At 42.3% G+C, this 25,241-nt stretch overlaps 2 protein-coding genes and 1 long non-coding RNA gene across 8 annotated transcripts in view; 2 read left to right on the top strand and 1 right to left on the bottom strand.

The window, feature by feature from the left end:
* Window positions 1-1,591, top strand: part of LOC121891814 — a 31,239-nt gene extending 29,648 nt beyond the window's left edge. For all 5 annotated transcript variants that reach the window (XR_006094172.1, XR_006094171.1, XR_006094173.1 and 2 more), the window contains one exon: window positions 87-1,591. This is a non-coding gene — a long non-coding RNA (uncharacterized LOC121891814). The remainder of the gene's footprint in view (window positions 1-86) is intronic.
* A 772-nt stretch (window positions 1,592-2,363) lies between these two features.
* zgc:65895 (uncharacterized protein LOC393546 homolog) lies at window positions 2,364-24,941 on the top strand. Of its 2 annotated transcripts, none has more exons than XM_042404398.1 (3): window positions 2,364-5,492; window positions 21,721-21,772; window positions 22,991-24,941. In XM_042404398.1, the coding sequence occupies exons 1-3, from the start codon at window positions 3,436-3,438 to the stop codon at window positions 23,258-23,260; spliced, it is 2,379 nt and encodes a 792-aa protein (XP_042260332.1). In that variant the 5' UTR covers window positions 2,364-3,435; the 3' UTR covers window positions 23,261-24,941. The 2 variants fall into 2 exon arrangements, with proteins under 2 accessions (XP_042260332.1, XP_042260333.1); XM_042404399.1 differs by lacking the exon at window positions 2,364-5,492 and adding an exon at window positions 21,031-21,358.
* LOC121891813 (coiled-coil domain-containing protein 122-like) overlaps window positions 5,402-25,241 on the bottom strand; it is a 45,270-nt gene continuing 25,430 nt past the window's right edge. The window contains exons 7-8 of the transcript XR_006094169.1: window positions 6,417-6,536; window positions 5,402-5,473 (exon numbers count right to left, since the gene is read on the bottom strand). The gene's annotated coding sequence lies outside the window, so the exon portion shown is untranslated. The remainder of the gene's footprint in view (window positions 5,474-6,416; window positions 6,537-25,241) is intronic.

Raw genomic sequence — 25,241 nt, 5'->3', positions numbered from 1 at the left:
TTGTGATTTTGACTAATGTAAATACATTTGACTTAACTCAAATTGACTTCTGATTCTTTATGAGCTGTTTAACTTTGTTTTTTCAGCCCAGACAGTTTCTGGCTCTGGAGTAAGATGTACTACAACCTGAAATCACAGCAGATCCAGGCTGCAGCAGACATCACTGTTTGAGACCTACACAGGACGCAGGGAATTACAAATGACCTGAGGGATTGTTGATTTTACCTTGTGGTTGATTCTTACATTTTGAACTACAGTTTATTTTTTTGAATAAATCTACAGTACAGTAACTCAAAAAGAACATTTTCCCCCCTCTGTTGCAAAAATAGTCATGAAAACGAAGGTTTACACAGGGACAGAGTCACTACTGAGTTATATAATAATGAGGTCACTGGACTTTGTAGTGTTTTTGTTTTCTTCTGTGGGATCACTCTAATATTCCTGTGAAGACCTGCAGTGATCGCTTTTATACCACTGTTAACACTTCAATCCACTGTGATTGGTCATCATAAGGAGTATTATTAGTATTATTAGTTGATAGACAGCACGAGGCCACATTAATTCATCAACATCTTTGGGAGTCTGGATGTTTTTTTTTTTCCATCTATGGATGTTTTTGCTCATTGTTACAGTTGTTATTTGTTATAATTGCTGTAATATGATTGTTTTATATATTTACTCTGAAATTTATTATTATTTTTCAATACAGTACTTTTTGAAGATTTGGAATAAATCACCTTGAAAAATGTCGCATAAATTCAGATTTTTCTATCTCAGTAAAGTTGAATTAGAGGTTATAACTATCCTACTTGATTAAACACTGTCTAAACTTCTTATCAGCTGCAGCTGTCCAGGAACAGTCTTGACATTCAGGTTGACGTTTACAGAAAGCTTGGCTCACATCTCTCTGTTTACTACTGCGGTTTCAACATTACGCAACCTTTGGAATCAGACTTCAGAGTGGAACTTTCCCAGAGCTCGCCCTCCCCTACAGGTGCATGTGATGTGTTTATGAATAGCAGTGATGCTCACATGTCGGAGGAGTTCTGACAGGCATGTCTCAACTCTTTGATTTCTCTTTCCTTTTACTGCAGCAGCAGTTCAGTCATACCTGCTGCCCTGCTGTTTTATCGTTAGATCGAGAATCTGTCGCCTGAAGGCAAGCACAAAAACAAACAGGTGCATCAAAATCAAAGTGGCTGTTAGTGTGTCATTTATGTATAAGAGTGGAGTGAAGGGGAGTATTTGTGTGATAATTTATATAGATCCTCTGGTATAGTTGGACCAAACAGGCATAACAAGCTTACCCTATATGAGGAGGTGGAGCATGACCTTTATCTTTGTGTCAGGACTTGTTTTGCACTACCTGTCAATGATGATTGGTTTGTTATCTCATCCATTAAAAGGTTACTTGAATATAGAATATAGAGGCCGCAGCTGTTCTAAAATGCAGTGTAGTTTATTCCCAATCAGCTTGCCTGAGTTTCCTGATTTATGTGAATGGGGGTGGATGTGAGATAAAGGTATAAACTGTTAAATATTAACCAATAACTAGCATATAAACAAGTAAAAAGCTTACACATGGAGAAGGGTTAACCTCATTAACTCTGCTTGGATGCCAGTGTCTGCTAGTTGTCCCTCTCGTCCTTTCTTGTGGTTTTGCGGTAATCATGAAGACCATGTGTTTACATAAATATGGGGTCTCCACATGTCCATTTTGGAAATCTGCCTGGACCTTTTCATGAAAAAAAAAAAACACTATAGAGTTGCCAGACTGTGCGCTATCTTGTTCAGATGTGTTATTTGGACTGAAAAGCACGTTTACTTTAAGTGGACTGATTTCAAAAACTTCTGCTGTTTCTGTATCACCATGATTGTTCCTGATGCTTTCACAAGAAACTTTGGGAGGTTTCCTTTCTGACAAGACCTTATTTATGCAAGTAGTCACTGTGGTTCAGGAGCTACAGTCATTTTAATTTGGGTATGCCATTTTAGTTTTTGCTCCAAAACAGGGGTGGAGTGGAAGAGGTTTAAGACACCAGTCAATACTGTTTGGTTGATACAGCTCACATACATGTATAGTAGCACTTCCCAAACAGTGGGGCACAAGAAGAAAAAAATAAACAACCCAGAACCTCTGCTGCCTTCAGTTGCTTAGTAAATATTGTAAAACGGACACTTTGTTTTCAGTCGACCTGATGTATTGATAAATATTGTGGGAAATGTTTAATTCTCCAACACCTATATTTTTGATTTATTTTTTAAAGATAAATAGACGTAGAACAACGAAAAAAAAAATTATAAAAGTAAAACAAATACAGTGCAGCCAACCATATATTACCCCCTTAACCCCACCCACACCAACCCTCCCCTAAAACGCCTCTGGGGCAAAACAGTATAAACTACTGTTAACAAATAGTAAGAATTCATTGCATTTTACACTTCATACTGGCAATTCATAGCAGAAAATAACCAACTAGCATAGAAACACAAGATATGAAAAGAAAGGCAAAGGACAAGAAGACAAAAAACAAAACAGAAACAACAATTCTCTAACATCTTAACTGCCTAAACAGTGCGTTAAGAGGAGAAAGACGAGTAATGCATAAATAAATAAATCTTCATACCCCAAGAAAAGCGAAACAGAGGTATTTAAACACGTTAATCAAGTCAAATCCGATTTTGCAGTGGAGCGTGAACGTCGCACCAGTTTGATAAAGTGGGCTGAGACGCGCATGCGCAGTCGCAGTGTTTGCAGACTGACAGCCCGTTAGCTGCTGCTGCTCACCGGCAATGATACAGCAAACACGGAGATGGACGTAGCAACCACTTTTTTATCATAACAAAGACGGAAATTATTTAGACGCCACTGTCTATTGACAACAGATGGATTTATATCTTCACCAGGCTCACGTTTGTTTCGGGAAAAAGGAAGACTCCGGGTCCGAGGAGAGGAATGGATGCGACGGCTGATTTCCTGCGACATACACCGGCCAGCTAGGAAACCTCCACATTCACCTCGAAGACCCACCTGGGTGCACCTTAAACTATTTAGTCTATTTCTGTGTGCATAACTTGTGAGTGTAATATCTGCGACGTCATTTTTATTAGCAGTGAAAAAGGTACGTCAAGTGCTGGAGGTTTGTGGCTAACCGCTAAGCTAACCAACGGCTAGCTGGATTTCGTTGTTTATTTTATTTGCCTCGTTGAATACAGTCGTTTTTTTAATCTTTCTCAAGTTGGATTAATACTTATGTGTTGTATATAGACACTGCTTATAAGCTAGAGTCTGTCTAACCACAGCTTGATTTTTTTTAAAGGACATAAATCATCTGACTTGTCACTTATGGCTCGTTAGTATCGCGGTACTGCAGCTAAGTTAGCCGTCAGCCACTTCTTGGCCTTTTAGAAACGTTAACTCCCTCCAAAGTAAAGATGCACCACCAGGACTTTTCCGGAGACCCTCCCGGCACCGGGAGCAGGAAAACGCACTACACCCACTACAGGAGGGGCAGTAGCGGTGCGTCTGCCTCCTCCGCAGCCGGCGGCAGTGGATCCAACGTGGTCGATGACAACCCAACCCAGGCTGGGTCCTCTTCTCCGGGACTCCACCACCAGCATCAGGCCCAGTCCCAAGTGGCTGGAGCTCAGGTGAAGAAGAAGAGTGGCTTCCAGATAACGAGTGTCACCTCAGCTCAGATTAACGTGAGTGGTAACAACAGTTTAGCTGATGACACTGAGAGCTATGATGATATGGATGAGTCACACACTGAGGACCTCTCCTCCTCTGAGATGCTGGATGTTTCTGTGTCGAGGGCCACGGATACAGGTGTGCCAGAGCGAAGCTCTTCCGATGAGACCTTAAACAGTCTGCATGGGGTCGACACACCCGGCATTGTGTCACCCAATGAGCCTCTTCATCCCCATTCCATCCCTCAGGGCTCTCAGCAGCATGCCTCCATGGTAAACGGGACCGTGCATCATTATTATCCTCAGCAGCACAGCCAGCCCCACCATCATCACTCTGACAGCTTGGGAGGAGGTGAACCCCCATTGCCAGCTCTCCCCGTCGCTCCCTTGGCTAGCTCCAGCCCAGCTATGGTTTCCAAAGCTGGGACTAGTCAGTCCCAGAGGCCACCAATGTTGGATAAAGCTGCAGGAGGGACAACCTCAGCTATTGTTGGTGGGGCAGCCACTGATCTACAAGGCAATGTGAACATTTCTAACGTGTCTGCTGTCCCTGCTGCTCCTCCTTCTGGGCTGCCAGGTTTTGACAATACAAGTGTGAGTGGGCAAGTGGCTTCTACTGGAGGAGGAACAGTCCAGCCTGCTGCTGCTGCCCCCAACACTCAACCCCAGCACACCCAAACTCAGACAGCCACCGGCTCTCGTTTCAGGGTGGTCAAACTAGACACTAACTCTGAGCCGTTCCGCAAAGGAAGATGGACGTGTACAGAGTATTATGAAAAGGAGGTTCAACATGCAACTACGTCTGAGGCACCAAAAGGTGCAGAGGTTGCTGCAGAGTCTGAGGCAGGTAACGCTGGTATTAATCCAGGCCCACCTGCTGTACAACCACCTCACACGCTGCAGCCCTATCAACCACCGAGCCAGGACTTCACCAGTCCTCAAGCCATGCAGAGCCCACCACAGGGACTGGCCCAAACCGCCCCTCTCACCTATGTGTCACCGCAGGAGGTGGTCGGTGGAGCTCACATGCAGAAACCAGTTGCTCCTGTCGCTCTCCCTCCAGCAGCTCCACAGGTGACAGCACAGGCTGGTGTAAATCAGCCTCTTCCTGTAATGCCCCAACAGTTGCCCTATGCTGCGCAACCCCAGGGAGGTTACCCTGCGCCTCAGCTCCATGCAGGTGTCATGGCCCAAGGTAGTGTCCGGCAGCCAGACTTTATCCAGCCCACTGCTCCATTCCAGACCCAGGTCCAGCCTCCGCTGCCGCACATTACAACAGGAATCTCCATAGCACCAGGCCCCGGGGTCACAGCGCAGCCACCGGTCAGCATCACTCAGCAGCTACCCCATCAAGGTCAGGTGGCTCCACCTGCTTTGGCAACCTTTCCACCACAAACCCTGCCAACTCAGCCCCAACAACATCACCCACAGCCCCAACCTCAGCCCCCCTCCGCTGCCACAGTCCCAGTACCACCCCCCCAGGTGACCCCATACATGCCTCTGACTGCACTGCAAGCTGACCTCCAGCCCCTCCTCAACCCGGGTGCGACCCTAACCCAGAGTGTCGGAGTGAGCTCCCTAAAAGCCTCCCAGCTGGAGGACGCCCAAAAGCTTCTGTTCCAGCACCAAGGCCTGCTGGGTCTGCCCAGGCTTGGGGTGGCAGCAGGTGGAGAGGGAGCTGCAGAGGCCGGTGGCGCTGCTGGAAGCCTGGCGCACATGGGGATGTCAGCTGAGGCCAGCGCCTTCATGGTTGCGGCGGCTGCAGGCCTCAGGACTCAGCATGCTGACGGAGATGAAGACAGGTGAGGACAGGCAGTTGTTTGTTATTACGTAAACTGTGTGTTGTTTTTTTTACTGAACAAGGAGATGAAGTAATTAATTCTGCTACAGCTTGTGCAACATTTTATCAGCATTCATCAACATTTCATCACAAGTATTTCTCCTTTCCCCCCTCACATTCACACTCATCTTTGACACAACCAAGCATGATTAACAAAGTGTAATATTACTGTCTGACTAAATAATACTTAGTTGTAGATCTGCCTGGCTTTAAATGCAGAGCAGGAGTCTCATTCAGATCTAGAGGTCGAGTCCAATGTCACAAATCGCTTGTCCCCTGAGGTCACTCTGTCAGCCTTCGGAAGACAGCAGGGTTAAAAACAACTCTCTGGACATTGCTGTTGTAAAAATATCAGTGGCTTGAATAGAAGCAGCGGAGCTGCTGAGTCACTGAGGGAGCTGGTGACTCAGCAGATGCGCTGCCCTGACAGACCCCCTACCATCAGACATATATCCACCTCCATTAGCTCAGTACTCTGTGTCAGTAAAGGCCACATTTTCTCTCTTTTACTGCCTCACCCTAGCCTTATTCCCTCATTCAGTGTTTTCCTTTTCCCTCCTCTCCCCCTTAGATTTATTCTTTTATTAGACACTGGATCTGTTGATTGGCACCATCCCGAGGGAACTGCGCAATAGTTTATTTATGTGTACAATTACTAAATGCTAACGTCCTCCAAAAGTGGTTATTGCAGTTGCAGGTGGTTTCTAAAAACGCAAGGTTGGTCTAAATACGGTTGATGACCTGGAAAAAAAACCCTCCCATGCCCCCATTTGAAGATGCAGTCCTGTAGAGACTGTAGAGTCGGATCAAGAGTTGTGTTGCATGAATTTGATGAACTGGCGCTGCAGAGAAATGGAGCACTGTTGTGGCAGCAGTGTAGTGTTACCTCTGTACTGTCCTGTGTTCTGGTTGAGCAGGAGATTCATGTTGTGAGTACAACACTAATGCCTCCTGGGTTTGAAGGGAATTAAACTGAGTACTGTCTGCCTCACCCAAGCACCCATAACTGCAAAAAAACAGAAGATCTTTGTGAATATTGGGGCTTTTTATTTAGCTGTTGGCAGCAAATACACAAATTACCAGCACAGAAATGGAGACAAATAAACACTTCCGAGTATTTCCATGATTTACTTCTAATTCAGTCGTCAGCACAGTCTGTCATTGCTAAGCTGAAGCTAGCATTTATGTATTTTCAGCTGCTTAGACTGTGTCTGTGCTTGAGGAACAGAGAGACGGAGGGTGCAACAACTGCTGGCTTAATCTCGACGTAGTCTTAGTCATATTCAGCTGCAGACAGAGCAGGGCTGTATTCTGAGTGGAGGCTTTTGTCAGTGATTCGTGGCGTCCCATCATGGCTGTGTGTGTGTGTGTGTGTGTGTTTTGCATGGCCTGTGCATGTCTTCCTTTTCTAAGTGTGTTTCTGTGTATCAGTCCAGTTGTCGGCTCGTTTTCTTTCCATGAATCAGCCTCTGTGCTGCAGGCTGCAGGAGCTGCAGACAGTCTTGGTGTGTGTATATATGTGTGTGTCTGCTTTGTTTATAGTCATAGTCATGTCATGCTGCAATCTGTGACTCTTTTGCTGTCTCTGCTTTCTTTCTGTCGCTTATTCTCTGTTTATCTCTCTTTGTCACCCTGTCTCTTTTCCTCTTACAGGCCTCAGTGCGTTATGTCAGCTGTCCAAACTGTTCCTCTCTACCCTTTTCTTCTGAACACTAGTCTTTTTCTATTCTTTTCTCCTCTCAAAATATCCCTCTCCTCTCCTACTGCTTACATGCAATGTCTCCTGCAAGCATACAGCCATACAACCAGTATGTTTGGGATCTTACACCAGTATTTACTGTATAGAGTGAGCAAGAGCAGAGTGAAATGAGAACTGTGTCAGTACCTTTTAGCTAATCTCAACATGTCCAAGAACAACTTCTCTAATGAAACTGAGTTTGATGAGAAGAACAGACCAAATTAACAGACCTTGAAAGCTTTTGTTACTGACAAGTTTTTTTTTGCATTGAAGCCAAGTTCTTTCTTTGTTTTGAGGGCAGTATTTGGGTCGACACTAAATGACAAACCTAGTGGGAGCAACACAGACAGGAAGACAGTGACTGGGCTTAAAATATTTGTTACATTTTGCTAAAGCTGCAATGATTTGTTGATTGATGAACAGGAAATTAATTGGCAACTATTTTGATAATCAAATAATCTTTTCAGTCTTTTTTTTTTTTTTTTTTTTTGAGAAAAAAGATAAAAATTCTCTTGTTCCAGCTTCTTAAATGTGAATATTTTCTGGTTTCTTTAGTCCTCTATGACTGTGGACTGTTGATTGGGACAAAACAAGACATTTTTGGTTGCATGTTGGCCTTTGATCGACATTTTTCACCATTTTCTGACATTTTATAGACCAAGTGACTCATCAACAGATTAATCGATGATGAAAATAATTAGCTGCAGCCATACTGATGTGTCTTACATGATAGTAAACTGAATATCTTTAGATTTTGGACTGTTGATAAGACATTTGAAGATGCCCCTTAAGCTCTAAGAAATTATAACAGGCTGTTTTCACACAATTTTCTGACATTTTACAGAAAAAAAGATTAATTGATAATGACAATAATGGTTAGTTGCAGCCCCGTATGTCGCTCTTTTATCTATCAGTGAGTTACTGGAACAACAACAACTTGTATTCCAGGATGATCCAGGAAATCAGCCGGGTTCACTCTGAGTTTCAGCAGTGACTACCTGTCTCTAGAAGCCTTATGTTGCAGCTGTCATGACTGTGAGCTGTCATGTTGTAAAACAGGGGATGTGAGGGTGTGTCTGTGTTTTGTAGAATTCAGCTTGTTTCTTTTCACCTGCTCGCTGTCTGTTTGTATATCAGTCAGTGCAGTGAGGACAGTGGTATTAATCAGCGCTTTCATCAGGTCCTCGTGCTTCCCCGGGTGGAATTTCAGCCTGCACGTCGGTGCTGGTATAATTTGACTTTTGAATAGCTGCCAGGACTGGCTGACAGTAGAGCGAAAACACTTTCACACACACACATTTTCAGTATACCGTACACCTGCTGTCCTAACACTCTTCTCTCTTTACAGCATCTATTACAACTTGCAGAGAAATATAACTTTGCATATGGGTTTTAGTCTTCTTTAAACTGAATTATATCAGCTTCTGCAAGTTGTTTTGAGGCAGAAATCGAGTGTAATAATATCACAAAGCAACACAGGGGAGACGGCACAGCTTAGAGGCTGCTTATGTTTGCACAGCGGCGTCTTTCTTCTAGTTCAGCGTGATGTTGGCTCTGAGCCAAAACCAAAATTATACCTTATGAATACTTATGTGTGTATTACTTTGGAGTCAATTACCATGACAAAATTATTTTCTGCTGATGAACCAGTGTGTAAGATTTAGTGGCCTCTACTTCAACTTTATTATTATCCTGAAGGAAATTTGGTCTACAGCAGGCATCAAACACATCAGGTTACACAGAGACATAAAAACATTTGACAGTAACAAGCATAATAAATAAAAATCTGAAGTAAACTGTCAGCTCAAGTAAAAACAAGGACACTCCTACCACATTGAACAATAAACGATATTACATATATATATATGGATGTGCAGGTTAAAAGTCAAGAAAAATTAGCCCGATAAATTATGCCTATCAATAACAACAGAGATTCTGAAACGGCGGCCAGAGGGAAGGAGGTTGAACTCCTTATAAAGTGGAGGGTCAGGACAGTTAAGGATACTTTGGGCCTTATTGATAACGCGCTTACTGTAAATGTCCTGGAGCTGGGCCTGCTGCACCCCGATCACCTTATCGGCCTCTTTAACAAGCTTTGCCAGCCTGTTTTTACTGGACAGGGTGAGGCAACCAAACCAGGCCACAAAGCAATAAGTAAGAACAGATTCAATGAAACATTGAATTCATCAATCAACGAATTCATCTCTCTTAAAAAAGAACAAAAGCTGCTGGACAATCTCAGGGTCGTTATACTCCATACTTATATCTAAATATGTTTTAATTGGTGTATAATCATCTGAAAATAAGAATCGTTGTGTTTTCGTTACCTTAGAATGAGTCCCTTATATCTGCATAGGGAGCAGGTCCTCTTCCACGGAGGCCTCCATGTTGCACCACCATGTTTCTACAGTAGCCCAGAACGGACAAACCAAACATTGGCTCCACAGAGGGTCTTTTGTTGGGGAGGGGAGGGGAGGGGTATTCATTTGGTGGCGATCTGCAACCTCACCGCTAGATGCCACTACATCCTGCACACTTGTCCTTTTAAAAATGTTTCCCAGGTGTTGTATATGTTTTATATAAAGTGTGTAAATAGCCAACTGTCAAAGATGTGTTAAGTGACATAGTACATTTAGTGCATTTTATGGGGCATGACATAATCATTTTGAGCCATAAAAGTTACGGCATCTTTAGTGATAATTGGCTCATAAAACATACTAGACACACCTGCTCTTGACTTCTTGACAGATTTATATTAGCAAACTTTTTTTTTTTCTTTATAAGCATCTTCATTAAAGGACCAGTGTGTAAGACTTAGTGGCATCTAGCAGTGAGGTTGCAGATTACAACCAATTGAAGACCCCTCCTGCTCCCTTTCTAGCATGTAGGAGAAGCTATGGTGGTGAAAAATATGAAAGACCCTCTCTGGAGTCTGTTTGGTTGTCCATTCTGGGCTACTGTAGAAACATGGCGGTGCAACATGGCGGGCTCTGTAGAATAAGACCTGCTCCCTATGTAGATATAAAGGTCTTATTCTAAACTAAAGAAAACACAACAATTCTTATTTTCAGGTGATTATAAACTAATTAAAACAAATTTATGAATATTTTCCATTTCTGCCATGTCCAATCCGCTATATGCTACTAAATCTTACACACTGGTCCTTTAAGTAAACACGTATTCATTGGCAGCTGAGGTTAAGTGAGTTCAAACACAAGGGTTTACAGCTTGAACACAGAGCGAAGTGATAATTATCATTCAGTCAACAGAGCCTTTGTAACAATAAACAGATAAAAAAGATAGATGTAAGAGTGTCAAGACTCCTTATTGTGCCTGGTAAAACAATCAATCTTGTCAAGAGAGCCTTGTTGTAGTGAAGACGTGAATATTCTGAAGTTGTGGCAGTTACTTGGGTGATTTTTATTTTTTATTTTTTTAAGGGATACAGGTTTGTTTTTTTTGTGATTCAGAGGTGGTTAAGTTAGTTGTCAGGTGACATTTAGATGTTGTAAACTCAGCCTCTGATCTTGCATATGTTTTTTGTGATAATAAGCTGCCTGTCAAACTGCAGCTCTGCTGGCTTTGGCTGGTGATTTATGCTCTGTTAATATCGACAGGCCTGTTTTTAATAAGGCTTTCCATCCAAAGCTGAGCTTTTAATGAAAGTGAGGTCCCCAGTGGCCAAATATGCATGGAGCCAAAAGGAAAGTTGCTGTTAGGGATGTATGATTTCAACAAAGTCTTAGTTTCTTTAAGAACCAGATTATAAGGAAGCTTTAGTGTCCTCAAAAATGTTTTTTACTTGGATTTAGGATTGTAAGTGTAACATAATACACCATTCTACCTCTGCATAAACATTTACAACTAAGCAGTGAGTCATACCTAACATCAAACATTTGTGAACTATTGCTCTTGTGAACACAGCCAAAGATAATAATGTTAAGTCTACTACTGCATGGTTTATACAAGCTATAAAGATGAGACTAAAGTCAGACACAACAGCTTTAAGTTTAAAACTGAATCCTTAATGCAATATATTACATTTTTTTTCACATCTGGAAGAAACTAATCTGCACAGAATTCACTTCATATTGTTCTGTGTGAGATTTAAAATGTGCAGACCTTGTGATCAAGGCATGTTGAAGAGAATTTTGTAGCGGGTAAAATTCAAAATGCCTTATTGCAAAGTAGTTTTTATCATTTGTTCAAATTTGAGGTCTTAAGAGTTCTGCATTAAATATGAAATTAGGTGGCCAGTAGCAGAATAGATGGCCTAAAAATCCAAAAGCCAACTTAATGCCTTCCTCTGTGCTAAATACTTACTTTTACTCTTTCATGTTAGATTTAGTTATTGGGATCAGACATATTCTAGATAAAACCAACTCTCTTTTTTTCTTTTTTTTTCCGTGTTAACCTCTTGAACTCTGTTGGACCCACCTCTGCTTCAGTTTTTACAAACTCAGTGTTCAAAATTGGCAAAATTTGATTTTAATTCTGGTGGAGATCCCTGATACTTTGGGGAAACATGGGTTTTCTTGGGATAATGGGAAGAATACGACTGCATAATTTGCCCTAAAATTTGTCCCAATTTCATGTTATTTTGTTTTTAAAGTTCTCATCAAGTATTTAATGTTAAACTGAGTGATATCCCATCCTTTGGTTTCTCTTTTACTGCGCTGTTATTCCTGTTTGGTGCATCTTTCAGTTGGATGTTCTGTGTGCTGTAAGTTTTGTGAAACAATGAGTTCAGCAATGCTTCTAATTTTTCGGGAGGTTTGTCTTGGATGTCATGAACAATAAATCACAGCTGAAGGTAGTCAAATCATCTGTCTATTAATGAAATGTGACATAAAATCATGCTTCAGTTGAGCCACATAACTCGGCTCTCTCATGCTGTCGTACCGCTGTTTCGCCACAAGGTGGCAGCTTCTGCACATAATTCCTCCTGGCCTGGACAACAGTTTATATAACCTTAATGTGCTTTTGAGAATCACTGACCTAAATGTGCCTTGCAGCTAAGTGGAAATGGCCTTTCTGCATGCAATGAATGAATCACCAACAAATTAGTGTTTTTCACAGTAAAAATGGGTGGGTGATGTCTGATAAGTGAGGTTAGCGGCTGCAGAAGGCTCCAGCAGTGCAATGATTGATATAATATATCCTCCGGCAGGGTTTATAACACAGTAGGTGTGCTTATTTTTAGGGATGGACCGATTCACGCTTGCCAGTGCTTGCCCAGTACTACTAAGTTTGTATCATCTTGTCTGAGTGACTGATAAATGAGTCACACACAAGAAGTTATTGTGGATTCCCTTTTTTAATTTGTACTATTAACAGCGTCTCATCCTGAATATGAATCACTGCACAGCTGTTGTCTCTAGTTGCCATAATAACGCACCCAGCTTTACCTGCATTATAAGACTGGGGTTCTTTTTTTGTTTGTTGTCACTGTTTTTTCCCCAAAAAATTCTCAATAAAACCTGTCGGTACAGGATTATAGAGCTGAAGCATTAATTGACAACTTTAATAATCCATTACATGTTGAAATCAACATTTCCTTGTTCCATCTTCTCGATTGTGAGGATTTTCTGCATCGTCATATGTCATACTTTTGGTTTTGTGGTGTTGGACTATGCTATTTTCAATTCTTTTTTAGATCAAATTAATCAATTAATGGGGGAAATCATTAGGAGATTAATTGATAATGAAAAGAGCTTGTTTTAGACTCTTTGTTGTGCATGTGAGTGGTCTGACTTCATTATTTATGCATGCGTCACATGTTTATTTTTGCTCTGACACCATATGTTTGAATCCAAGAGAAAACACCGGATGGGCGATGTTTTCAGGCTTTGCCAGCATCTCTGAAAGGGCATCTTGACCTCTGTGCGTGAAGACGTTAATGCAGCATGATCGGAACATCATCCAGCTCCGACAGATTTGGTTTTGAGGCACATGGGTGGGTGGGTTTTGGAGGGTGTCACGTTTGCTCGCCTTGTGCCTTCACGCAGAGCTGTGGATTCTTTGAGAGTCACAGGCCTAGAGAGGATGTAATATGTGTCCATGCATGTCTGTCTGCTTCTCCCTGATGGGTGAAGTCATAAACACGCTCCCCTCTGGGTTGTTATGGTGTGTGTGTGTGTGTGTGTGTGTGTGTGCATGGTAAGTGTTTACAGGAGAGAAGTTTTTAAAGGTTGTTGAACTGTTTTTTTCCCTCTTCAGGCTTTTAAACGGAGGGGAAATCATGAGAAGCAACATTTTTGGCTTTAACTGGTTGTGTCGCGATCGCTCTTCTGACAACTGTACAGCTATTTTCTTCCTCTCTGTTATTTCCTCTTTACATAACGTAACCCCCTGGCTTTTCTCAGTTATGATGATGATGATATTTCAAATCCTGTAATTGAACCTTGGATGCCAAAACACCTCAAAGTAGCCAGCTGAGCCTTCAGCTTTCTGCAAGAGGATAATTTGTCCCTGAGCAGTTTTTGTTCACATGGAAGGGATGATTTTGGTTGACTTCTGAGTAACATAACCCCTCCGCTACCTGCTAAAGAAAAACATTTATCCCCCCTGAAATTGACACTTCCTGGTAAAACACAGACTTCATGGTAAAGAGAAATAATAATAATTCTGCGTAAAGTGTCAAAACCTTGACCCTTCCTACTGTTAAAGTACTTTCAGAGCAGCGCACGGAGCCAGCACACTGCAGAGAGCCTGGAGCAATGTTTCTCAATGGCTGCTGAGAACCTCACATAGCCGCCTCACTATTAATGCTCTGCTAGTTTGGTTTGTTGACATTGACAGAGACACCTCGAAGCTTTAGGCAGAAACACTGTGCACGCCCATGTGACTCTGGGTCGATAACCTAACTTCCTGTGACGTCTCACGGTTGTCTGTGCGTCGTAAGATTGTGTAATGTTCGTTTGTAGAAGATTATTTGAGGGTCCAACTGCAGACCTCGTGAACGGAGGCCAACGGGAAGAGAGTAGGGTGCCCATACATGAGGTGCATCACTTCCATCAGTGGTCTTTTTTAAAAACTTTTTTTATTAAATTTGCAAAAGGTCACATTTCTGTGCTCAAGAGAGTTATCCAAATGTTTTTGTCAAGTAAAAAAAAAGCTAAATATTCATTCTTGTGTGTGTTAGGTGTGAAAGAAATACAACCTGGTTTGATGTTACCTAAACATTCATGTTAACCCTCTAAAAACCAGGTGAAACAGATGTTAATATAATATATCCACTGGAATGAACTGAAAATCTTTTGTTAGCAACAGTGTTAGATTTTAGGAAATTAGAAAACATTATTTTTAGTATTTTTTAACTCCTTCTCACTCAGGATAAATGCTGTTGATTCCTCGACTAACACAAAATACACTGACTGTTTAATATTAGCATAAAGTTGTGCCCTGTTTTTTTATGTTGGCAACAAACATCTTTATAAAATACTGAAAATACATTTATATCTGCCCAGTAATACCTGAACATTTCAGTTTACTCTTTGTGTGGCTTTCTTGGATTTTTATTTCACATGTAGCATATTTTTTACACAGAAGATTCTGTTAACTTCTCATTCTGAGCAAAACGGAGTTAAATTGACTAAAATAAGTCGTAAGGAAGTGACAGACCTCACGTCAGGAGATCCTATACTGTCTCTCCAATTTCTTCCCTATGTACAATAGTGCGTTTGTGTTTTTAGGCACATACATGCATCATAGCGTCCTCTTTGAAATCTAGATCATCTTTTTGGGCGTTTTTTTTTTTTAACGTGTCACAAATTCCTCGCTAAATTTAGCAGCTATAAAACTCCCTGTTATTTTTGTCTGTGTATTTTTAAAAAAAAAAAGTGTGAAGAATGTCTGTGGGTGTTGAAAGTTAATACCTCATCCATCAGAAGAACAAGGTGTGTCTGATCTGTCATTAAACCAGTAGAGATATTGGCGCTAACGGTCGTCCTTCCTGCTCTTTCTCTGTCTCTCTCTCATGGCCCATATGGCACCGAGGCTGGTTATGTAAGGCCTTGCGTGCATGGCAGAGAGCGATTCACTTACGCTTCAGAGAATCACTGCCCCGAAGCTCTGAGATGCCATGAGAGCTGTTCGAGTTTTTGGGGCGTTCCCGTCTCTTTGTTTTGTCTGTGTGCAATCAAAGATTAAAGATTTCATCCAAGTATTGCAAACAAACCGAATCCTGCTTTTGATTGCTACCTTGGTGCACTTGCAGGAATTATACCTTGTAAAATAATTGCAGGTTGCAGATTCAGTTGTCTTTTTGTTTTTATTCCCATATTTGGTAAATAAAAACCCTTCTTTTGCTCAAGTGACGTGTGTGCGGTAGTAGGGGTTGATCTGGCTGTCGGCCTTTGCTTCTCCGATGTGTAAAAAGCCTCCGAAACCGGATTCCGCCAGTCTGCATGCATAGCCTCTCTCACACACACACACACACACACACACACACACAAAGAGATGCACGCAAGCTTGTGTCTCCCAACTGCATGAAGAGAAATGATGCAGAGGGAGGCGATTCACAGCACAGCATACACACTGATTAAAAAAAGAAAAAAAAGAAAAGAGGGGCATGATATAAAGTGTCTACTTTTAGATTCACTTCCTGTTGCGATGCACCATTTTGTCATGACATTGGGTCCAGTTGTGTTGTGTCTTTTTTTCTGGTGATTACTCTTACGAATGCTGTTATCAAACCCTTGACTTCTTAATTATTTCATTCAAGTTGTGGAGGATTTGGGTGTTTTTCAGGACCACACACAGCAGCCTGAGTGACGGCTCCCCGACCGGGCACAGCTCTGCTTTCTGTCAAAACTACACAATATAGTGAAGCGTTGCACTCAGCTGGGCGCTTTTGTGAGAGAGAGTGCGTATAAAGAGGATGGATGGATACTAAACTGTACAGCAACAACACTAGAAGGCATTTAGGTTGATGTTGGCACCATTGATTTCTCGCTTTTTACTTTTCTGGAACATCTAGAGCTTGTTTTGGCTTGTTTCTCGTCTCTTCTAGGCTGAATTTACATTTAAGCCTCTGAGGTTTAGTTTAGTTTTTTATGGCTCCTTTTAAAAAATTAAAATTAGTTTTACTTTGCAGCTTCTGAAATATACAGGAGATCAAAAAAGCAGCGTTTCTTCCACCCAGTACACCAGAATTTGAATTTTAAAGACAAGTGTTGCTTTTCTCAAATATACTTTTGAGATGAAACTCTATATTTTTAACTATGTGGGCAATTGCAGGCACCATCTGCTGCCATAATGTGGCTACACATCTGCCATTTTTGTGAGTTTTACAGGGTGTGGTGAAGATGTACACCGCTGCCACTTGTTTTCTTTACTCTTTTCAGATCTGCTCACACTGTCAGAGCCAACTTGTAGGCTATTTTTGGGAAGTGATTGTCTTGGATTGAAAAGTTATTGTGATGGATGAAGATGCTGGACACCATGTTGTTGTTAAAGGCTTAAAATAGAGTTAAAATGAAGTCCATTAAATTGGTTTATACACAGTTTGGTGAGGCTGAGAGCTCATTACCTAACTAATAAACCTTAGTGGAACATCAACGAGGTAGCTTGGCTAATAAGGAAGACTTTAATTAACTGTGTTGTTCTGTTTTTTTACATTATCTTTTCATTTCTAAGTCTTCTAAGTATACATATAAGCTTCAACATAATGGTTGGGTAATATATGGGTCAGCTCTTTGAACAGGCCACACACACAGCCTTGGGTAGACGTGGATACACAATGAATGAAAGCATCCCATCTGGGCTATGTGTGATGTCATGGCGTCAAAGTCTCCCACCATTGGCTGAGTGGAGACCGTTGCGCCATTTGCAATTGGTTGAAAGTAAAGCTGTCTCCACATCAGTGAATGCTTCCCTTCGGACTGGTTTCCAGCCTTTTGTTCTAAGTGGGCATGCGCACAGTGACCCCAGACCCCACAAGTACACAATGTACAGATTTACAGTATGTGAAGAGTGTTTGCATTTTAATCAATACTGGCACTTTTGAATAGGTCATAGGTCCTTATTAGTCTCTCAGCAATTGGCAGTTTCCTTCGTTTCCCACTCTGTCATCTTGTTCCTGGGCCTCTGCGGCTCCTTAGATTAGTGACACATACAGTGGAGGGAAGAAAAGAAGACGTGACCTTGACCTAATGAGGTTAATAATTTCACTGCATGAACTGAGCTGAATCCCACCAACAAAACTCGCCCGGTACCCCGCTCGCCGCCATTTTGTGGTCCCCTATAACTGCACTGTACATTGTGTCTTCCCTTTTGTTCTCTACAGTTCATCCACTCAACACTTGATGCTGTTTTGTTTTTTAAACGCTGAGATACGATTTTATGCATCAGTTCATTGTCTGATTTGAAGCCTTTCTTGCCATCTTGTTTTGATTGTCTTTGTTCAGACGGTAACGTGCTGCTCCATAGCCTGCGTGGGAGTTGGTTTTTTTTGCTAGCGTGGAGGTACACGTGAGGCGCACTTAAGTGGAGAACCATACTGTGAGTGTGTGTGTGTGTCCAGTGTGCGTCCACTTATGAGGAGTGACAGGGCAGTTAAAGGCTCCTGAGATATTTTGAGGAGGGGCGCAATGCTTCCAGTGTGAGAAAATAAGAAGGATGAAGGTGGAAAACTGATAGAAGGAGCTTTAGAGCAGGGTACCACTGTAGTATCCCATCATCCATCACCTCTGCAGAGGATGTTGCAGGCTGAAGGGAGTGGCTTGTAGACGACTGTGCGCGTGCTAACGGGGTATGTGGTCAAAAATGGCTCATCCCATTGGACGGATCACCCTAATCTCAGCTGACAGTTTACATAACAACAGAAGGAGGAGGTGACTTGACTCCTTATGCAGTGACATCACAGCCCACCCTCCTATCTCGCCTCGCTGTGCGCCCAATCGTCTGACAGTCTATATGTGATTCAGGCACAGGGGTGGCTTAGTAAGGGGGCAATCAGGAGGACTTAACACACTAACGCGCGCTCCCGTTGTACACAAACACACTCCCACTCCCATCCCCGTCTTTACACAAGCTCCATCCTGGTCTCTATTGTTGCTCAGGCTCCCCTATGTGAAGCTGCTACAGCTGAGGGGAGCAAGGGGTCGGGGGCCGAAGGGCGCAGGTCAGGAGGACGGGAGAAGGTGGTGGTAGTGGTGGTGTTTGTTTGGGGTGTTTTGGGGAGGGGGGCGGGCGTGCGTGCTTGGTCGGAGTGTGTGGGGTTTTTTTTTTTTTTTAGCCTGAGAGCATCAATGAGAGAGAAGGGGCTGGCCGGGGCAGGAGGAGCACAGGGCAGGGACGCCATGGCCCTAAAGCTGCTCTTCTGGGAGCTGGAGAAACATCTGAAGAGGTAACGATGACTGTAATGTTGTCAGGGGGTCCGCGGCGGCGTAAACAAGGGTGGACACAAAGAGGCTTGTTGTTGTATCTGTCTACTTGTTGTTGGTGTTGTTGCATTCAGTTGGAGTCTTTTTTTTAAAATGTCGTGTGAACATTTTATCCAGTGGTATTGAAATCTATCTTATAACATCAGCATGTGGAATTTATGCCCTTCTCTTCCTGCAGCGAGGCATCACCTGAGCATGTGCAAAACCCCTGCTCAGCAGCCCTGAAGGGCTATCAGTGTGTGTGCGAGGACACAGTGTTCTTGCTTCTGCACATGCATGTTGTTACGCTCGACTGTATGCGAGTGTGAAAAAGCCTGGTTGACTGGTGTTTGCTCGCGATCACATGGGGTGGCTGTCTCGCCTGCTTTCAGTTTAATTTTTTCCCTCCAATATCAACTGTCAGAGATAAACATCATATTCCAGTTCCTCAATTGATCTGGCAAACCCACATTTGCTTCCCCATGCTCAGTTATGAGGCCACTAATAGACGTCAGTGTCCCAAACCCAATAAAGCAGTTGTACAATCAACAAAAAGCACAAAATTTCTACAATTTCCTTCCCACCAGTGTATTTAATATTCATCTCAATCATTTTTGCATAAACATTCATGTATAAATAAGGCCTCTACTACACTGCAGACATGTGACACTGCTCCTTTTGGATAAAAGAAAAGCAGAAGTCGCTACAAACATATTCCAGCTCTCTAAAAGGAAATTACAAAGATATGAGCAGGTGGAGGGGTTATGTCTTTGAGGAAGTCCTGTCTCTTCAAACAGATTTCTGATCTCGTTCACACACACACACACACACACACAACACTCAGTGATCATTAATGTCCCGCCCAGAGACGGATATAACACAGCTAAGGTGCTTAAAGCAGGACAGGTGTCCCGACATGCAGTCAAAGAGCACAACACAGCTGATCCAAGCTTCAGACAACAGTTTGATCTCTTACATGTGTCCCCCTTTTTCCAGTCAAAGTCAGTAAAAGGTGTGAATGAGCAGCAGCAACAAGTCCGTTATCTCATAAGGATTCAATTAAAATGTGTCTGTGTGGTTTCAGTGCTTTTATCTTGACTCCACATGCACTGTTTATCCAAACTGGGTCCACACCTTTTATACCATCAAAGCACATCAGTGTGGCTTAATTAATCAGTAACTGTTGTCAGATGTTTATGTGATGTAATTAGTGTTTCTTACTTGGATCTGATCAGCTGCTTAAATCATTTACAGCCCCGTGATTACATCAAAAACAACTGTAAATGTGTTATTGTACTGATATATACACTTTTTTACTTTTATTACACTTTATAGACAATTAATTCGATTGATTGGGTTCATTTTTTTTTTCTATTTCCTTCCTTCTCATATTATATTTGATTGTGCTATTGTAATATTATACAATTTTAACAATCTCAAAATAATGTAATGTCCTTGTTTAAAGCTGAATTAACAGCCATTGTGATGACAATGACAATTTACACTTTTTGATACTTTCAGAATCAAAAAAAATGAAAAAACTTCTGAAAAAATATAGGTTCTGCTGAAACCATATGGATATATATATATATATATAAGACTCTTTTCTTTTGCTCAGGGGGCTAAAAAAACACTTCTACTCAGGAATCACACATCCTAAAATTATAAAATACAAGTTGAGACAGATGCCAAATGATTTGTAACAAAGCCTGGTCTCTAACATACACATTTGGAGGGGTGGTCCTGTTTTACTGTAAAGAACAGCGTGTTCCCACTTCACAGTCAAACTGATGATCTACTGAGAAACAGCTTCTCTTTGTGCCATCTGACTCTTCACTTTTATTCACACTGGCTGCACTTTCAGGGTTGTTTATTTACTTCCCACGAGACGTGACAGCTGGACAGTGCTGAGCTCAGCTTTTGCACACTTTTTTTTTTTTTTTAAATCACAGGGCCAATTGATTAATGTCTCAACTGACATGAGGCAAGTATATACAGTTTGTGAAGGAGTCCCCGCATGTTTTAACCCCCTCATACATGCGTTATAACCGATAGGTGGAGGCATTGTTTCACATATCAGTTTCAGCATCACCTGCAGCCCCTATATGTCCAGACAGGTTTAATCCAGAAAGGCAACATCACGTTTTAAGACCAAAAAAAAGAACAACTGAAGCTCGTTTCCTAGACCCTCCTTTCATTTCGCGCTGTGGCGGGTAAACTGGATGCGGGCTTTTATAGAGGACAGTGCACCCAGGTAGAGAGATGTTAAATAAATTATCATCATGAGCGACCTGTCGTCCAATCAGGCGCACGCAGGGGCTGTTTTCTCGCATACATTATGCAAATGAGCGCCCCTCTCGGCCAATCACGGGGCTGCTGGCGCTGTTTTCCTGCACTCATCACGCAGAGAGGGAGCCGCAGCCCGCCGTTTCAGTCTTTGTGCTCAGTCCCGGCTGCGAGCTGCGCGTCGCCCGGAGAGAGCAGACCTTTCCCCCCCCTTTTCCCCCTCAATAATGCTCTATTTTTCTACTTTTTATACCGCTGGATGTCCAGTTTGTACAGCTGAAGAATCGCCTTTGGGTGTTTTGATGGACGGGGTAGCATGAATTCCCAGTGTTACACAGTGGCGATGGACCTTGGCGTTTGTCAACTGAGGAATTTCTCAATATCGTTTCTGTCCTCTGTGCTCGGGAAGGAGAGTGCATCAGTCAGGGTTGACAATAGGTAAATGTCACTGCGTTTTTTTTTCTCAGCGATGTGCAGTAAGATTCAACATGAAATCTGAAAAATGTTGCCTGGTTGATTCACCGCCATCAAAGTCAAAACTGCTGCTGTGTCGACCTCCATTTGCTCCGCTTTGTTGCAGACGCTCGTTAAGATTTCTGTTGTTCTGTTTCAGCTGATGTTAGCAGCTTAATATTTTTATTTTTTTATTTGGCACCTTGCCTGAAAACAGCAAATGCCTCTCTGCCTTTATAAAAAAAACACCTTTAATGGAGACACATTTGCACCAAATACACACTCAGCTAATGTTGCATCATATAATCTTTTTTTTTTTTTTTAATTCAAATTTTTCTGTCTTTCAGCTCCTCTGGTGCAAGTGTGGTGGCCATTGACAACAAGATTGAACAAGCAATGGTAAGCGACTGTTGTTGTTTTTCATTTTAAAATCATGTAAAAATCCAGTAATATTGTTGCTGCAGTGTTAGTAAATAGGCCCAGCTCATCATTTACATGTATGTGCTGCCTCCGGTGTTATGTAACCCAAACACTTCTCCGCTCATTCAGCAGAGACACACAACTATTATAACCCACTTCTGCTCTTTATTCTCTACTTTCTTTACTTAATTTATCATATTTACAAAATTATTTTACGTATGTTTTAATAAGAGAGGGAGGGGGGGAGCTCAGAGTGATAACAGTAGACAAAAAGCTTCTCCAGACGAATGAATGAATGAAAAGTATCTCAATTCTAAGTTTATTAATGCGGATAAAAAAGCAGATTATTTTCCGCATCTGTGCATCTGCTGGTATGTCAATTAAGAAGCAGGAGCAACAGGAGCTTCCTGCTCTGTCACGATTTGGACCGATGACCTCCGGCTTGTTGGCAACTTGATGTGGGCCAGGCTAAAGGTTCACACGCTATCTTTCTCATGCATATACATAGTCCCTCTCCCCTCTCCGCGCCGTGTTGCTAGGCAAGCAGCAGCCTCCCCTCCGCTCGGTATAAATAACTCCGCCGGTGATTGGCTCCTCCCACCCCGTGCAGGAACATTTTGTTCCCTCGCTGCCTGCTGGAGCAGGGAGGAGGAGGAGGAGGCGGGTCCACAGAGGAGGGGATGCTCAGATTATTAATCCCTGTCTCAGCAGGCTGGGACAACACACGGCTCAGGCATCATCATGGGGATGCACTACAAAGCTGAGCATGTAAAAAAATAATTAAAAAATCTGTTTTGTGGGTGTTTTTGGAGGAATTAGTGATGTGTGAGCATCCCTGTGTTTCCTCCCGTCATTCACAGTGACAGCTGGCAGGTGCCGTGTGAGCCAGTGAAGTGATTTGTGTTGCAAATTTAGCCTTTGTGCTGTGTCACGCATTTTTCTGTGACATGTTTGTGAGACTTACTCAGTGTTTCCTGTAGTTGATTTTAGATCTTTGTGAGTATTTTTCCCCCAGTATTTATAAATAGAATAAACATGGATGAGTAAAAAATACATTTTAGGGAAGCAACAAAGGGTTGTTTAGAAAGGAGTGCATGTAATGAGTGTGATTTAATTTTAAGAATAAACAAATGAAAAAGTTGGTTTGTACAATAATAATACCACAGTCTAAAAGTCTGTTTCTCCCCCCTCTGTCAGGACCTGGTGAAGAGTCACCTGATGTACGCCGTGCGTGAAGAGGTGGAGGTGCTGAAAGAGCAGATCAAAGAGCTGATGGAGCGCAACACTCAGCTGGAGCAGGAGAACAACCTGCTCAAGACCCTGGCCAGCCCCGAGCAGATGGCTCAGTTCCAGGCGCAGGTCCAGACCGGCGGCTCCCCGACCAGCGCCGCCCAGCCTCCGCTCCCGGGCTCAGTCGGGACGACACAAGCCCTCCCTCCCACACAGAACTCAGGCACGTCTGCGTAACACAGAACCTGGAAAGAAGCCGCCTGAGGATTAAAGATGGAAGGAGGATGAGGAGGAAGGAGTCTCGCCATACTGTGAAGTGACTCAAGCTGACTATGCCACCGTCTCGAGGAGCGCACACTACAATCACCCGGAGGACGACAAACAACTTTACTTTGTTGCACATTTTATTTAACTGAAAGACTGTGGAGTTGCACCGGTGTGTGTGTGTGCGTGTGTCTACTTTGTCTCCAACTTTTACCTGCTTAAGACAATCGCTGTCATCGTGGTAACGAGGGAAAGGACAGAGCTGAGAGGCGACACTGCAGCCGCCGCCGCTGCCATTGTTCAGGGCCCCCTCCATGGAGGGAGGGAGGAGCTAAAGCAGGGCCCGACCAATCGGGGTGGGGAGCACGCTGCACGCTCTCGTCAGTACCGTCAAATCCTTCGCAGTGTGACCCGTGGAGAAGTGTGCCATTGTCTTGCCCCGCCCCGCCTCAACCCAGCACTATCCATCTGCACACGATTTTTTTTTTTTAACTCTTCTTGTTTCATGCTTCAGATTTTTTCAGTGCCGTGGTTTAATGCACTTTTTTGTTTTTTTTCAGCCACATCGACAGCGGACGAACTTTTAAAGGACAAACAAAAGATTTGTGCGCCCCATCTGGAATGGGAGAAACAATTAGTCCAGGTCTTCGTTTTCTGGGTTGAGGAGGGGTATAAAAAGAGAAAAAAAAAAAGATTAAATATATATTAGCAGCGCCTCATTGCTCACTTTGAGAACTCGGTGTTCTTTTTCGAGGTTCACGTTGCTGTCCCCACCCCTTAACGCCGCACTCTGCCCCGTCTTGGATGGAACATTAAACATTTATGCAGGGAATCAATGTGTTTTTTTTTTTATTATTGTTTTTTTTTTTTATTTTTTTTTTTTTAGGGAGGGCTGAGAAAGATCTGGGATTGCAATTAGTTTTTTTGTCTGTTTGTTTTTGCTCTTGTTAATGTAATTAATGTCCTAGTGATTTGTAAAAAAAATAAATAATGGAAAGGCGTATAAATAGGACATGACTGTTTCTAGGTAGTGAACTTTGTACAGATTTAAAAAATTCCAATTAAACTCTGCCAAGTGCCTGGTTTCTAACCATAGATACATATATAAAAACCTTTTTTTAGTTATTTTATTCAATGTACATATACAGTATATGTGTATAAATATATATATCTATGGTTTTGCCAGGTTTTGAACTACCTGTGATGTCAGTACTCAGGGTGGGAACAGAAGAGGATTATTTACCTCGACACTAAGATGCTGTCTCTCCTGCAGTGACACACGGCTTCGTACTGTATGTGAACTCTCCGCCGCCGTCGCTTAACTCACTCGCTCAAATGATCTAGACGGTTTTCCATTTGGGGACGTGTGTAGTTTTTTCTTTAGGTTTTTTTTTTTTTTTTTTTTAATGAATGACGATGGTGTTTTCTTTCTTTATTTCTTTTTGTCTTTTGTACAGCCAAGTGTTTTAAGTTGCTTGTAGGGCAACTAAAGCGCTGAACACTATAAATGAGACACTTGGCAAAAAATGGAAAACGCCTAGCAGAAGTATGTCAATGTTTTGTGCATGTTCCTCAGCCCATCACAAATGTGACGTTACAATTGCACTAGACAGTTGCACCTCAAATAAAATGAAAACAAAAAAAAAAGTCTAAACTGTACTGTTTGGTGTTTTTAAAGATTTTACAATCAAGTCTGACTTGATCTGTGCTGTGTTTCTCACAGAAAATAGATGCATTCATTAGAAATACGAAGCTTAAAATAAGAATCAGGCTTAAATCTGTCTTTTTCTTTCTCTAAAAACCTAATTAAATCAGTTACACTCTCTAAAACTTTTGATTTGAGTCATTAAATAAAAGCAAAAATGTAGGTAAACCACAAGTAAACCATCTTATTCCACTAGTATACACACAGTCCAGTAGATCACATTGCACATGCGCAGAGCAGGCTCACCAT

Source organism: Thunnus maccoyii, chromosome 24, assembly GCF_910596095.1.
Source record: "Thunnus maccoyii chromosome 24, fThuMac1.1, whole genome shotgun sequence".
Taxonomy (NCBI): Eukaryota; Metazoa; Chordata; class Actinopteri; order Scombriformes; family Scombridae; genus Thunnus; species Thunnus maccoyii.
This window is presented reverse-complemented; position numbering and strand designations above follow the sequence as displayed.